Below are 16351 nucleotides of genomic sequence, written 5' to 3'. Positions count from 1 at the left end.
TGCACGCCAACCGTGCCTGCACGCCAACCGAGGAGGCGGGAGCATCGCCAGCCCGCAGCGTTGGTTGTTGGGCTGGCCTGTTCCGGTCAGTGCGTGTAGTCTTTGGGCTCCTAGTCCATTTCAGCCAGGCATTCAGTGGGCTCTATGACAAGCGACGGGCCGAATCGCTTCACAGGTAGGCCGAGAAAATTCTGTATCTGGGCTTTTCTTCCTCGAGCCGCCTGCAATTGGTACCGTTTTATTTTTCTTCTCCCGTGTCCCGTCATCTAGGATCCGTGTGTCTTGTGCTTAGAAATGAGAAATGATAGAGGTTGAGAGCCTTGGAGATGGTTATGCAGATATATATATATATATATATGCGAAATGGCCGAGTCGTTGAGCCATCTTATCTCTCAAACTGCATGCGTACAGGACTGCCGACGCATGACCGATTCCATCACCCAACACATGCGCTGCTGTTGCCTCTGCTTTGCCCAACATCTGGCCCAGCTCATGCAGATCGGACATGAGATGAGATGAACCCATCACGAGGCTGTTGCCCAGATTCGATCCAAAGAATTACGGACACGGATCCCGCGGCGCGGCGGCCCGTCCATCCTTTCTCGCTTGGACTCCACTTGCTTGTCCTCATCATCACCGCTCGCGCGTCACTCCGTCGTGGGCTCGGGCCGCTCGGCCCAGCGCCACCCGAACCTTCTTCCTCTTCGGCCGTTTCCCACTTCCCTTCTTGGGCCCCACGCGTCATGCTCCGTACCCAGAGACGAGGAGGTGGCAATGGTTCCCGTAGCGGGAGGGGTTTGCACGAATCCAGCACGGCTCGACGCTCTCTCCAACAGCATCTCGCCAGCTACGCGCACCCGCGCCGTGACCCCACGAAAGCCGCATATTTTACTGACTCCGTGGGCCCATGCGACCTCGTGACCTCTCTCTCTCTCTCTCTCCGTGCGTGTGCGGGTGCCGGTGCGTGCTCCTCTCTTCTTCTATCTCCTCGCGAGCCCCGCTGGCTTAACGGCCTGATCTCCCAGCCGCCGCTTCCGCCTCCGACGGCCTATCGCGTCCCACCCACCGGCCTCCATCTCCATGCAGCCGCGCTCTCCGGCGGTGGCGGAGGCCGCCGGCGCCGGCGCCACCATGGTGCCCGGCGTGGGCGGGGTCGAGCCGGCCGTCACGCTGGACCAGGTGCCGCGCTGGAGCGACCCGGACCAGCGCATCTTCCTCGCCTCCGCGTCCGACGAGGCGTCCGCGGAGGGCGCCGGATCCGAGGCGACCTCCGCGTCCGGCTTCATCTCCTTCTCCGACCCGCTCACGGTCGACGACGACGACGGCGCCGGTGCGGGTGGCCGCGCCGGGGCCGCCTCGCGCTTTCCCGTCGACCAGGAGATCAACTCCAGGATCTACCTCTGGCGTGGCCAGCCCTGGAACCTCGAGGTCGACGCCGTCGTCAATTCCACTAACGAGGTCTCGATCCCTGTCCCCCGCTCCTCCTCGCATCAGTGCTGCGAATTGGTTGCGATTTTTTGGGTGCTAGTGCTATAAGCTCCTGTCTCTGTCTGCAGAGCTTGGACGAGGCGCACAGTAGTCCCGGGCTGCACGCTGCTGCTGGGTCAGGGCTCGCCGAAGAGTGCGCCACCTTGGTACTGTTTGTGACAGAGCTTCTGCCAAATTAATGGCCAAAGTTTGTTCAAATGTGCTGATGGTTACTGTTAAGCATCAACTCTTTTCTCTGTTAAGCATCAACTGTTTTCTTGGTCGACCATTTTGTAGGGAGGTTGCCGAACTGGGATGGCCAAGATGACCAATGGCTACGATCTGCCTGCAAGGTAAGCTGGGCCTATGTTATTTGTATTTTCACTTATTGGAAAATGTATATATGTGTTTGAAGATCTTTAAACACCGTGGACACCTAAGCTACAACATTGATGTGTTATGTAGTTCCACAATGACAACTGTACCCCTTTACAGTAAATAAGTTACTCGATTCAGAGTTCCCAGCTTCATGTTTCCTGCAAGTCTCGAGCAGCAAGGACAACATAAGAGTTTCTGCTTATGGAATCACAATAGCGATCCTTTTGTCTGCATTTTGTACAGAATATTCTGATATAGCACTGCTGCGATGGTTCTTTCTGATTAAGCAAATCATACCTTTTCCTTCCTTGCGTCTTATCATACACCACATATCCATACCCTGGTTCCCTTTATATAACAAGCGCTGTTGTTGAACCCATATAAGTTATTACTTCAAGCAAGCCCAGAGGCCAGTAGTTTCTATGAAAATTGGCTAGTAGTTGAAGCTTTAATGAAAGTCTTGCTGCAGCTAGCTGTTGAACACTCACAGATTTACTCATATCCAACATGCTGTTCTGTGGTTGTCTGTATTCTCAGTTATGCTAAGATGCATGTACCAATTCGTTATGCAGGAAGGTCATCCATACTGTGGGCCCTAAATATGCTGTCAAGTATCACACAGCTGCAGAGAATGCACTTAGTCACTGCTATCGATCCTGCTTGGAACTGCTCATTGAGAATGGTCTTGAAAGGTACATGTAGGATCATATTGCTTAAATCTAATTGCTAATTTTAGTTTAACAAATTATGTCTGAGTCGTCCTGTTTCACATAGTGAACTTTATAGATTTATGGACAGTATTAGTAATTTTTTCGTTGCTTATTTCATTAGCATCGCAATGGGTTGTATATACACAGAAGCTAAAAACTACCCTCGTGAACCAGCTTCTCATGTGGCAATAAGTAAGTTCTTCTTACCTTTGTTTACTTTGTCTTTACTTGTGCTGTGGAATCTTTCTTATCATCCTATGCATGAATGAAAATATTTTATCTGTAAATATTGATGTTAGCTGTGGTACAAACCTTAACAAAAAGTAACTCTCAACACCCCTCCCACTTCTCGCAACCATGTACAGGACAAATCAGTGAGTGGTAGAAAATGAAAATTATGGATGAATTGTTCTTTCTGCAGTCATGCTTTTACTCCATGAATATTATAGATAAATAGTTGTTTCATTCTTTGTCAATTTATTTATACTCTGTAGGAACTGTTAGACGTTTTCTGGAGAAGCAAAAAGGCAAAATAGCTGGTGTTGTTTTTTGTACTACATCATCATCTGATACAGAGATATACAAACGGTACTTAAACTGAACCCTGAAATCTGTATTACCTTCTATTTGTTCATCAGCCGATTATAAGCAATTATACAATGCAGATTGCTCCCACTATATTTCCCTCGGGACAAGCAGGAGGAAGAGATTGCGATATTAAAGCTCCCAGCTGATGTTGGGGATGAGAATGGTGAGACGGTAATAGACGAAAGGAAAATAAGAATAAGACCTTTGCCTGCTGGTGTGGTAGACAGAACAGTGTCTGCAACTCTTGTTGATCTTCCTCTTTCTGATTCTGGATCGGCATTGAAAAGGTGAAATTTAAAGTTTGACATACTTTTCTGCTTTCAATATTGGACGATACAAATTCAAATATATTTTTAAATTTTGGTGATAGCTGGATTTATATAACTTGAAGACTTAATGACCTTCCTTGTTCCTGATGCTGATCTGCACTAGTTTTCCACAGCACACCATGCACATTAACCAAGGAAGTACTATTTCCAAGAAAATAAATCAAAGTGAAATGATCATCTATACCCCTAATAAATGGCATATATAACAACTTTTCTTTCCAAACATTTAACTAGGGTGTAGGTTAGAAAGATGACAATAACTACACTCTTGGTATCCTCGATGGAAAAACATTGTGGAACGTATCCCTAGGCCATGGACAAATATTGTTTAATAGATGGAGAATTTATCATATCCTTTTTCTCATAGTAATTAGCTTGAATTGTATTTTTGTCTTGTTTTCTGAAAGAAATATCCTTATTATACTTGCTAAGATTACTGTTCCTTTTCTAGAGAACCATTCCCTGTCTAAGTAATTTGTTACAGGTTTTTGTCTCATAGTTGTTTACTTTACATGGTCTCTTGTATTGACTACATATTGTCATAGATCTTTATCTTCAAATAGTTGTTCTTCAACTCACTTTGTCTGGTTATTCTACAGGGGTTCTTTCAAGTTGGATTCATATTTGGATCCTTCGTTTATGTCAATAATTAAAGATCCAGATCTGCGGCGCAAGGAGCAGTGGGAAAAATCCGCTCAAGCTCAAAAGGGATTTAATTATGCTAGGTTACTTGGATATGGGGATCTAGGTTGCCCTTCATTATCTTCAGCAGAGGAATACTCACTTCATTCACGATACCTCGCTAAAGCAAATTCTCTTAATCTTTCTGAGATTGCTGAAATGAAAATAATGTATGTAGGTTTCGTATTTTATGATTTTATACTTCTCGCTTGTGCTTAATTATGTTCGTATGTAGTCATATTTAATGACATACGTTCCAGTGTCTTCACTGCCCGTATTCTGATATTCTCCACCAACTGCAGTTATCGTGGTGGAGTTGATATTGAAGGGCGCCCGGTTATGGTTGTTGTTGGTGCACACTTTCTTCTTCGATGCCTTGATCTTGAACGATTTGTTCTACATGTAGTGAAGGTAATGGATCTTGATGCATATGTCCTGAAACGTTGGATTAAGTGTCAGTATGCACTCTCTAACCATGCAGGTGTGTGTATATCTCATCATGGTTCTATGTGCACTGACCACTGCATCAGTTAAAATTGGGAATACTAGTCTCTGGTATATTTTGTTAGTAAACCATGCACATGTTGTGTCTCAGTGAAAAAGAATAACCAGCCTGTTATATTTGCATGCTTTTGTTTATTTAAAGAAAGAAAATCCTTCATTTATTGAAAGCAAAAATGTTTTTACATACAAATGTTGGGATACCATTGTTCAGAATCAGTGAATCTTGATGAAACGAGAAACACGGAGCCACTTCCTCACAAACTACCTACTGAAGTATAACCGAATTGCCCACAATTTCCCATCAGCTTAACCATTTGGGTTGAACTGGTGGATATATGTAACTTAATATGGTATCAGGACCACTTTGATTAGCACAATTAAATAAATTACTTGTTCATTGATCCTATTCCGTGTCTAAAGCATGAGGGAGCCTCCAGTAAGTGAGAGCATTGAATTATAAGTTTGCAAAAGGTGGTCGCCATAACTCCAATTTTTCAATTTTTAAGTTAGTAAGTTACAAGAAGCCTCCACTTGAATTCTGCCAAAAAAAAGTTCCCACAAATGTCCCGTAATACTTGTACATTGGTGGGGACTGACAAACAAAATAATTAACTCCTCTGGTGCTAGGAAATAAAACTTGTTTAAACTGTAAAACTTTTATAAATGCCTCAATCCAAGTACTACAGTCATCTTGGTCACAATTATATGAAAGTGAGGAATGGTCTTGCAGAAAAACTAAAGCAAAGTTAATATGTAGAAATGGCCTCTAAGAATATTTCAGTGTATTGTGAGGGAATACTCTTGCAAATGTGAAACTGAAAGAGTTCTTGCTCTTTTCATTTGATAATTTCATTGATTTCTGCTGTCCCTGTTGGAACATTTATATATGCTTTACTCATTTTGTGCATCTGTTGGTTTTTTATGACACTCATCTTGTTTTGGTTTTCCTCAATAAGTTAATTCTGAAATTGTGTCATCTTTCTTGCCATAGGAGTTCGAACCTTTGATTCAGAAGCCATATACAATTGTATATTTCCACTCCGCAGCATCATTACAACCGTAAGTGTCTGAGAAATATGTCACTGAAATTCCGTATTTTTTGCTTTTAATCCATATAGTGTAAAAAATTAACATCTTATTGAATTTTCAGGCAACCAGATTTAGGATTCATGAAGCGGTTACAACAAATACTAGGGCGGAAACATCAGCGCAACCTTCATGTCAGTAATAATTATGATGAACCTGTATTCTATTTATCCTATATAAGGCAATAACAGGTTCACTCTTCTAACAACATTGACAAACAGGCAATTTATGTACTCCACCCAACATTGGGTTTGAGAACAGCTGTTTTGGCAATGCAGATGTTTGTAGATGGAGAGGTACCTCCTAGTTCAGACTTCAGACTACGGTTAAGACTTTTCCTCACTGTGCTGCATGAAATCTTAACATCCTTTTTTCCTCTAGGTCTGGAAGAAAGTTGTATACGTGGATAGGCTTGTGCAGCTGTTCAGATATGTACCACGCGAGCAACTTACAATTCCTGACTTTGTCTTTCAGTAAGTAGCCCTGCACCCTGCACGATACTTCCAGTTCTTGGCGCATTTGCACACGAACTAGAAAACTGACTTTTACCTGTTAACTTATTGCTGCAGGCACGATCTGGAGGTGAATGGTGGGAGGGGCCTAATTGTTGACCCAAGAACAAAGCACATTTATCAGAGGACGTCCAGTTGATATGTGCTGGTTCTGAGGCCTGAAGTTTGTTAGTTCTTGCACTGTACCATTCTAATGTTCATTCTTGTAACTGTATTCCATGTATTTCTTTCTGTATCTAGTTAAGTTAGTTTATTCCATTCGTTCATTCTCCTGCCTTCCGCAAGGGGATTCTCATCTGTATCTGTTGATATGTAGAACTGAATAAAAGTGGTGTTTACTCTAGATGTTTGTGTTTTGCTTATCCTGTACAAATTTTGGCAGTTGATATGTTCAAGTTTATTTCAAAGTTTCATCCCTTCTATTTTTTTTTCTGCGTATAAGTTCTGAATCATGATTTTTCCAAGTGATACCTAACTGGCATTAAATAATGGTCTTGTTTGAGTGCTTGAACTTCAGCTTACAGAACAACAGAAAACTTCGGAAAGTACAAGCCACCCCAGTACCGAAGAGTTGAAGCTTCTCTCAACAGGCTTCTCAGCTAAAGTTAAATCCTAAAGTATGGATATTTCATGACAAGGTAATTTTTCTTAGTCATCCAAAATGTATTTGGTTTGTTACGCTGTTGTGGAGACTAGGCATTTTGGGTTCACAATTAGTTCAAATAAAAAAGGGAATGGAAAATTGCAAAATCCATCTAGGGTTCCACTTTTTTTATAAAAAAGGAAAATGACCACATAAAGTTTATTTCCTTTCTCTGATGACTTCCAGTTTTGTGTTCTCAAATACCGCCTGCCCCTTGTGCTAGATAACAGCAAATTAGCTCAAACATAGTAACATGCATCGTGCTGTCAAGATACCAAGCAAGCTAAGCTCAATCAATGGCCTACCTTGTGAGAGACTGATTCATGACCCATAGAAAGCTTGATATTTGAGTTGATGTTGTGTTAGGGAAGTCAAGTGCAGCAAGTGCTAAAGAATGTTTTCTAGCTACATATTCTAACTAAAGTTGTGCCATAATTTCTTTGTCAGGTACTCAGGTGTATGAACCATCGACACATTTGTTTTATATATAGTAATATAGGTGATGTCATAGTTGATGTCTACTCTCTTCGCGAAACAATCAGTTTAAGTTTTCAAAGTAATAATCTCTTGTTATAGGTTCGGTAGTTCCACAAAATTGATATACTGTATCAGCAATTCAGCATGTTTTCAAGCATGTCTACTCTATCTCTATTTGTACGCACCGTAAGGGACAAATAAAATGAACAACATACGTACTGCCGAATAGGTGTGCCAGAGAGCACAGAGTTATCTAAGAATTTCATTTACATTTTGTCAGATATTGACGAAACGGTGGCCGTTTGTTTTTGTTTAGTTGCGGAAAGCTGATGAGCAGGCCAGGCAAGTAGGCGAAGCATATTCGCTCATAAACAGTCACTTCGGCTCATCAGCAGCCACACGACTATGATCGGACGGTTCGCACAACACGGCTGGAAGAAACGGAATCGTTCTCTGCACATTACAAATGGCGTTTGATGTGTGTTCAAGTTCGTGCTGACGCACTTGTTATGATACTTGGAACGCGGCATTGGCTATAGTTGACTAGGATTATATAAAGCCCAGGTGATGCTAGTTAGTAAGAGCATCGACATCAGGTATATTCCTAGGATAAACCTTGCCTATTAGTGATGCAATCCCGACAGTGTCGCTTAATACTTTTCCATTCTTGTTCAAACGCTGAAAGTCGCCTCTTTGCATCTTGTGCAATTTCCCTCCCAAAGGTGCGCAATTCTGATTTTGTTTCATGATGATGTTTGGTTATTATTAGAAGACCATAGTAGCTCTGAGAAATTTAGAGTTGTTGCATAACTGCAGTTGTGCCGAAAAACGCATAACAGCAGTTCGTAAGAAAGATAAACCTTTTGCAGCAGTTCTCTAGAGATTCCATTCAGTTCACCTTTTGTTCTTCAGAAAGATACACCTTTCTCAAATTACAGGTGACATGTAGTCCCTTTCTATCTATGCTGCTTGGCAAGATGAGTTTCACCTACTCAGAAGTCACATGTAAATTACTAGCTAAAGAGCATCTTTACTTACCTGCAACACATGATTACCGTGTGAACGTGCATGCAACTGCTCACTAATCTATCCATCTAACCACCATTGACAATGACAGGTTTATAAAAAAAACATCTTTCTCAGTTTAAGCCCCAGTTTTAAATCGAGTTTTCGCTTTCATCGACTAAGGTTTTCCTTCAATAATTCCAGTATGTCCCAAGAAAAGGCAGCAACATAGTATGTCCCTAGTTTTGCGGAGGAACTTCAGACTGAACCCCAACTCTAGATAGCAAGTCCGCAAAGTGAGAGCTCACTCTCTGATACCGAGCCCAAGGTTTTCTTTTTCGGTAGAAATTTTTTTTTGGCACCTACCAATAAATAAGAAATTTCGGACATTTCGGAAATTTCAGATGAAATTTAAATAAATTCAAATTGATTTTTTTAAAAATTTGACATCATTTTACTAAAATAGCATTCTAATGTATCACTCATCACAAATTTATATAATATTAACGAAATAACACAATATATTATTACGGTAGTACAGCGGGCTGACGGTGGGCGAGCTGCATATGCTAGTGTCACGGAATATGTGAGTGAGAAAGTTAAATAATTTTGAAGAAATTTAGGGCTTTGATAAGACTAGAAGATATGGTGGGTCATTTTATTGTTGTTTGGAGTAATTTTGAAGCAAAACATGAATTTAACCGAAAAAATTGACCGATATAAAATTTTTTCGGACCTCCCCGAAAAATACAAAATTTCGAAAATTTCAGCGAAATTTCGCCGAAAAAGAAAACTCTGACCGAGCCTCTATCTATATATAGTAGCCTTGCCGATACATATTGCAGCTCGTCGAGAAAGGGGAACTAAGCTAGCCGTTGAGTGGACACAGCGTGCGGCAGAGCAAGTGAGCGGCAGCGACCATGGCTGGCGAGCAGCTCAAAGTTCTGACGGCGCTGGACCAGGCGAAGACGCAGTGGTACCATTTCATGGCCATCGTGATCGCCGGCATGGGCTTCTTCACGGACGCCTACGACCTCTTCTGCATCTCCCTCGTCTCCAAGCTGCTGGGCCGCATCTACTACACGGAGCCCAACACCCCCAGCCCCGGCACCCTGCCGCCCAACGTGTCCGCGGCCGTGAACGGCGTCGCGCTCTGCGGCACGCTCGCCGGCCAGCTCTTCTTCGGCTGGCTCGGCGACAAGCTCGGCCGGAAAAGCGTCTACGGCTTCACGCTCATCCTCATGGTGCTCTGCTCCGTCGCGTCGGGCCTCTCGTTCGGCCAAACCCCCAAGGGCGTCATCGCCACGCTCTGCTTCTTCCGCTTCTGGCTCGGGTTCGGCATCGGCGGCGACTACCCGCTGTCGGCCACCATCATGTCCGAGTACGCCAACAAGAAGACCCGCGGCGCCTTCATCGCCGCCGTGTTCGCCATGCAGGGCTTCGGCATCCTCTTCGGCGCCATCGTCGCGCTCGTCGTGTCCAGCGGCTTCCGGAACTCGTACCCGGCGCCGTCGTACCAGGACAACCCCGCGGCGTCGCTCGTCCCCGAGGCCGACTACGTGTGGCGGATCATCCTCATGTTCGGCACCATCCCGGCGGCGCTCACCTACTACTGGCGCATGAAGATGCCGGAGACGGCGCGGTACACGGCGCTCATCGCGCGCAACGCCAAGCAGGCCGCGGCGGACATGTCCAAGGTGCTCAACTCGGAGATCGAGGAGGACCTGGACCGCGCCGGCGAGCGCAAGGCCAGCAACGAGTGGGGGCTCTTCTCGGCGCAGTTCGTGCGCCGGCACGGGCTCCACCTGCTGGGCACCACCACCACGTGGTTCCTCCTGGACATTGCCTTCTACAGCCAGAACCTGTTCCAGAAGGACATCTTCTCCAAGGTCGGGTGGATCCCGCCGGCCAAGACCATGAACGCCGTCGAGGAGGTGTTCCGCATCGCGCGCGCGCAGGCGCTCATCGCGCTCTGCGGCACCATCCCGGGCTACTGGTTCACCGTCTTCTTCATAGACATCATCGGCCGCTTCGCCATCCAGCTCATGGGGTTCTTCATGATGACCGTCTTCATGATCGGCCTCGCCGCGCCGTACCACCACTGGACCACCGCCGGCCACCACACCGGCTTCGTCGTCATGTACGGCTTCACCTTCTTCTTCGCAAACTTCGGGCCCAACAGCACCACCTTCATCGTGCCGGCTGAGATCTTCCCGGCGCGGCTGCGGTCCACCTGCCACGGCATATCGGCCGCGGCTGGCAAGGCCGGTGCCATCATCGGCGCGTTCGGGTTCCTGTACGCTGCGCAGGACCCGCACACGCCGGAGGCCGGCTACTCGCCCGGCATCGGCATCCGCAACGCGCTCTTCGTGCTAGCCGGCACCAACTTCCTTGGGATGATCATGACGCTGCTGGTGCCGGAGTCCAAGGGATTGTCACTTGAAGAGATATCCAAGGAGAACGTTGACGACGACGAGGCGGCCGCTTGATCTCCATGTATGCGACCTTTTCTGATTTGCAAATGATACACCGTTGCACATACCTAGCTGTTTTATGCATGACATTCTATTTGTGAGCTTGTGACATGGTACTGGTAATGCTACATGTATATTTGGTATGGTTTTCAATGGTAGGTGACATGCCCATCGACTTCGTCAATCTCAAAATTTATCGGTCCAACTTGGTTATTCAGAAGTGTTCATAGGGATAAGATGTGCGTACGTGCATTTATAGGAATGAGTGTACGCTTGTGTTTGTGCGTCTACGTCTGTAACTAGATCTTACAAAAAAAAAATTAGAGTGAAACAACAAACCACCTGTACAAGTGACTAAGCTGTAGCAAGATTTTTATTAAACCCATCTTCGCACTGTTATAAAAAAAAGGTTAGGGAATTTGGTGTTTCTGCGCCTACTCTGTATTTCAAATGTGATTTTGCCTATTTTATTTTAACTTTATAGTTTTGCCCTCTTGATTTCGAAATGAAGCAACAATTTGATCCTACTTTGTAACACCGTTTAGCCTGGTGGATTAAATGACAAAAATGAAAAATGAAAAGAAAAGAGAAGGCACCCACGCAAAAGACAACAACACCCTCGTTTGTGCTCTTGAATGGATGCTGTTACTTTGTGAATGCACTTGTGTGATTAATTTGTGATTGTTCGGAACACTAAAATGTTAAAAAAAGATTGTAAAGTTTTGCACTGGTCTGAGAATAGGGGAAAAACACAAAGAGCAAAATAAAACAGGGGCAAAATCATAACATTGTTAGAAGGATTTCACATAGCAGGGGCAAACTCTTCCTTCGTTTTAAAATCGCAGGATCACAGTTAAAAAAATGAGGGCAAAATCACCATTTAACATGAAAATAGGGGTATAAACGCTTAAGCCCCCAAAAGGTTAATACTAGCAGGTAAGCATGAAAATGGGTGACACCAATGATAAGAGCATCTTCAAGAGTCCTTCTAAAATTTGCTCTATAAATTATTATTTGGGTCGCACCCTACCTATCTCATATGTGACCTGGATTTATAGCCCGTGGTCCACGCTCATTCAAGTTAGAACAACTGGCATATAGTGATGGTACAGAGTCTAATCCCATTTCTTTTAGCATTCAATGCCTCTCAATATTGGTCTGTCTAGAACAAAGGAATGCAAAACAAAGGAACAATGTGAGAAAATGTAAGAATGACGTAGAGCAAAAGGTGAAAAACTATAGGATCCGAAAACATAGGAAAATGCAACTTTGAGTTGTTTAGATTGCGAGAATATGAAAAAAAAATCATCACATGTCAATAAAGTGGGAGACCAGATAGAGAAGGCAACCGAAGAATAGGTCGAACACGTGGTGGTGATTGGTAAAGTTGGCTGTGCAAGGGGAGTTTTTCAAGGAGGTGTTACTTCCTTGGGGGACATTATGTGCCATATGGCCCATGTAATACTCTCGTAGAAAGCGTGTTCCTCTTGTGCTTGTTAGTTGTTAGTTAGGTCCATTCGACTAAGTTGGAGAAAGCAATGGCGCGTGTTGTCCAGGTGTTGTACTAAAGTTTGGTAGGATCAGTGGAACATTCTCCTCGGTTGTATGATTTTTAGACCTAGTTTCTATAAAAAAACTAAGCGGACATTTATCCTTTTTTTTCTTTCTTCATTTAATAGAAATCGTGGCAAAGCTTGTATTGTCCTTTCTAAAAAAATACTTAGCAAGGATGAATTCTGGTAAGACGGTAGTGATAAATTAGTTAGGGCATATTTGGATCCTTCTCTATAAACTTTAAAAGACTTCAGCTCATTTTTTAGCTCTAAAATTCTAATATGAGATGGACCAAAGTTTAGAGCTAACTTAGACCATCTATTTAGAGCTTTAGTTCTAAAGTTTAGAGCTGTAAAATTTAGAGAAAAAGATCAAACAGACCCTTAGTCTAATCTAAATGGCAAAAGCCACGCCGCACCAAAGCATGTCATTCCGTACCATACCGGGCAAGGCCTGGTCCAAGCCCGTGCACGCCACAGCTCGGCATACGCTTGTATGCGTGTGGCACGTCGTTCGTCTTTTTCAACCTAACAACAAGTGCCCATACTTGTCATCTTCTTAAGCTGAGTCAACTTTTAGTCAAAATCTCATACAAGGCTAAGACTTTGACCTAACAATTTTAGCCTAAAATATTATTTAATATTAGTTAAAAAAACTAGGCGAAGCCCAATCAAAAAATGACATTTTGTATCATGGTACTGTCAAAGCTTGAACTCTTTTAGCCCAATTATTTGTGGGCCGACCAATCTGGACGACATGTAGGAAGCAAATGCTGTATACCCGTCTCGGCCAATCCAGAGCACATGTAGGAAGCAAATGTAGGCGTGTCTCCTGTGATGTGAGCTATGGCTACATGTGCTTCACAATGAGGGCACACATTGAATCGATATTATGCTCAAAAATTGTGGACTAGATGATGCAATGGATCATGTCGTTTAAAACCACATTAAAATTGAATTGTTGTATTTAAATTAGTGACTTTGAATTTAGATTATTTGTGTAAACTACTAACTATTTTGAAGGAAAAATTTAAAGACTGTCATCATAATTTTGCTAAATTAAAGACTCATGTGAGCCCCACATGTCAGTGAGATACCAATAGCTTTGAAGGGAAGATTAGTAGTGTCCTGATTTGAGAGTCTTGCTGGAGCTGAGCCTATGTAACGAAAAAAGCACGCTATTGCTGGAGTTGTTATACGTAACCGATTAAGGCTCGGGTTCGTTTGTCTTATAAACCGTATTTTTTTTTTCTAGCAGTTAGCAATGTTAACGGTGTTTTTTTTCTTATAATAAATCAGCGAATAATATTTTCAGCATAACTTTTCACACCAGTAAAAGGTTGGGTATACGAGTGTAAGTTCACTTACTTTCCCGCCTATAATAAGTACATAACACACATGCACCTGCACCACATACGAACTACTCCTGGACAGCGAAACAGAGGTGCGACTTGACTTGCATACATGGAGAAACAAAAACACAATTGAACTGAAGCGCCTACACAAGTCTCCCCATGTGCAGGTGCAGGAAGAAGAAGAAGAAGAAGAAGAACCAGCTCCCGTGTGAACGCGTTCGATTCTATACCATCTGGGTCTCCGACGGCCGCACCGCGCGGGCGCCGACGGCCTCCTCCTCGGCGTCGTCAGCCTCACCTGACATCTCCTCCAGCGACTTGCCCTTGGACTCCGGCACGAGGAAAGTGAGGACGAATCCGAGCATGTTGCAGCCCGCGAGGACGAAGAGCGAGTTGCGCACGCCGATGCCCGCGGGGTACCCGGCGTCCGCCTTGCTCTTGTCCTGGTTCTGCGCCGCGTACAGGAACCCGAAGGCGCCGATGATGGCTCCGGCCTTCCCCGAGGCGGCGGAGATGCCGTGGCAGGTGGAGCGCAGCCGCGCCGGGAAGATCTCAGCCGGCACGATGAAGGTGGTGCTGTTGGGCCCGAAGTTTGCGAAGAAGAAGGTGAAGCCGTACATGACGACGAATCCGATGTGGTTGCCGGCGGTGGTCCAGTGGTGGTAGGGGATGGCGAGGCCGAGCATGAAGACGGTCATCATGAAGAATCCGAGCAGCTGGATGGCGAATCGTCCGACGACGTCGATGAGCGCGACGGTGAACCAGTACCCCGGGACGGTGCCGCAGAGCGCGATGAGCGTCTGCGCGCGGGAGATGCGGAACACCTCCTCGAGCGCGCTCATGGTGTTGGCCTTGGGGATCCAGTTGATGGCCGTGAAGATGTCCTTCTGGAACAGGTTCTGGCTGTAGAAGGCGATGTCGAGCAGGAACCAGGTGGTGGCGGTGCCGACGAGGTGGAGGCCGTGGCGGCGCGCGAACTCCCTGGAGAAGAGGCCGAAGGTGTTGCTCTCGGCGGTGACCATCTGGTCCAGCTTCTCCTGCTCGTCGACGATCTCCGTGTGGAGCACCTTGGACATGTCGGCCGCGGCCTGCTTGGCGTTCTTGGCCACCAGCGCGGTGTAGCGCGCCGTCTCGGGCATCTTCATCCGCCAGTAGTAGGTGAGCAGCGCCGGCAAGGCGCCGAGCATGAGGATGATGCGCCACACGAAGTCGGACTGCGGCACGGTGGAGTTGAAGTGGTCGTCCTTGTACGCCGGGGCAGGGTACCCGGCGCGGAACGCGGCGGAGATGATGAGCGTGACAATGCCACCGGCGAGGATGCCGAAGCCCTGCATGGCGAAGACGGCGGCGATGAAGGCGCCGCGGGTCTTCTTGTTGGCGTACTCGGACATGATGGTGGCGGACAGCGGGTAGTCGCCGCCGATGCCGAACCCGAGCCAGAAGCGGAAGAAGCAGAGCGTGGCCATGACACCCGTGGGGGTGTGGCCGAAGGAGAGGCCCGACGCGATGGAGCAGATGACCATGAGCATGAGCGTCATCCCGTAGACGCTCTTGCGGCCGAGCTTGTCGCCGAGCCAGCCGAAGAAGAGCTGGCCGGCGAGCGTGCCGCAGAAGGCGACGCCGTTGACCGCGGCGGCGACGTTGGGAGGGAGCGAGCCGGGGTTGTCCTTGCTGGTGTCCGTGTAGTAGATGCGGCCCAGCAGCTTGGTGACGAGGGAGATGCAGAAGAGGTCGTAGGCGTCGGTGAAGAAGCCCATGCCGGCCACGATGATGGCCGTGAAGTGGTACCACTGCGTCTTGGCCGCGTCCAGCGCGCTGAGCACCTGCAGGCCGTCTCCCCCGCGCGCCATGGCGGATGGATGGATGCTAGCTGCCCCTGTCCAAGTTTGTTTGTTCGGCTGGGGGGATTTGGGAGATGCCTGGAGGGAGCTTGAAGCTTGTGGGTGTGCACAAATGGCGCGGCGCGGCCACGGGGTATATGTAGCTCTGCTCAGAGCTCACTGCTGCTCGGTCCACGGCGGAATATTCTACTCTGCTTCTTGGGTGGGTTGCGTTGCGGCTGGGGGCTCCAGTCGGGTGTCGCCCTGCGGCCGGCGACGACTGGGATGGCTGGGCTGGCATGACCTGCACACGCACGCGCTTGCTCAAGTTGCTCGCGCGCCCGCACGGATCACCATCAGTTTGACAAACCACTCGCTGATTTATTATGAAAGAAAAATACTGTTAATTGATAAAAAAAAATATAAATTATAAGACAAGTGAATTACAGCATTTTAAGCCGATTCCTCTTGTCCGAATTGAAGTTGAAACAGGGGAGGGGAGGGGAGGGGATCATCATCCAAGAGCTCGAGTTCACTCTGTGCGTGACGTCACGCGCCTGGGTTATCTTTTTGCCGTTTTCCGCCCCGGCGGGGTTCCGTTTGGCCATGACCGGAGCCTCAAGTCCACACCCCTTGCAGCCATTATGGAGAAACTTGGGTTGCTGACAAGTGACAAGGACATGATGAGCGTGAGGTGCGAACGCAGTTAGCGCTTGTTTAATACACTAGCAGGCTAGCAGCACACATCGACGACTTCGAGTCTCCACCA

The 16351-nt window shown here is 46.4% G+C and overlaps 3 protein-coding genes across 3 annotated transcripts; 2 read left to right on the top strand and 1 right to left on the bottom strand.

Moving 5' to 3' along the window:
- On the top strand, window positions 951–6671 carry LOC8059302 (protein GDAP2 homolog). The gene is made up of 14 exons (XM_002467114.2): window positions 951–1458; window positions 1557–1634; window positions 1765–1820; window positions 2418–2537; window positions 2677–2747; window positions 3050–3143; window positions 3221–3430; window positions 4072–4323; window positions 4456–4564; window positions 5649–5716; window positions 5808–5877; window positions 5965–6039; window positions 6125–6216; window positions 6313–6671. The coding sequence occupies exons 1-14, from the start codon at window positions 1081–1083 to the stop codon at window positions 6392–6394; spliced, it is 1755 nt and encodes a 584-aa protein (XP_002467159.1). The 5' UTR covers window positions 951–1080; the 3' UTR covers window positions 6395–6671.
- On the top strand, window positions 9033–11305 carry LOC8071390 (probable inorganic phosphate transporter 1-3). The gene has a single exon (XM_002467113.2). It carries the CDS (start codon window positions 9301–9303, stop codon window positions 10867–10869), a length of 1569 nt encoding a protein of 522 aa, XP_002467158.1. The 5' UTR covers window positions 9033–9300; the 3' UTR covers window positions 10870–11305.
- Window positions 13716–15885, bottom strand: LOC8071389 (probable inorganic phosphate transporter 1-8). The gene has a single exon (XM_002464513.2). It carries the CDS (start codon window positions 15610–15612, stop codon window positions 13987–13989), a length of 1626 nt encoding a protein of 541 aa, XP_002464558.1. The 5' UTR covers window positions 15613–15885; the 3' UTR covers window positions 13716–13986.

Source organism: Sorghum bicolor, chromosome 1, assembly GCF_000003195.3.
Source record: "Sorghum bicolor cultivar BTx623 chromosome 1, Sorghum_bicolor_NCBIv3, whole genome shotgun sequence".
In the NCBI taxonomy this organism is placed as follows: domain Eukaryota; kingdom Viridiplantae; phylum Streptophyta; class Magnoliopsida; order Poales; family Poaceae; genus Sorghum; species Sorghum bicolor.
This window is presented reverse-complemented; position numbering and strand designations above follow the sequence as displayed.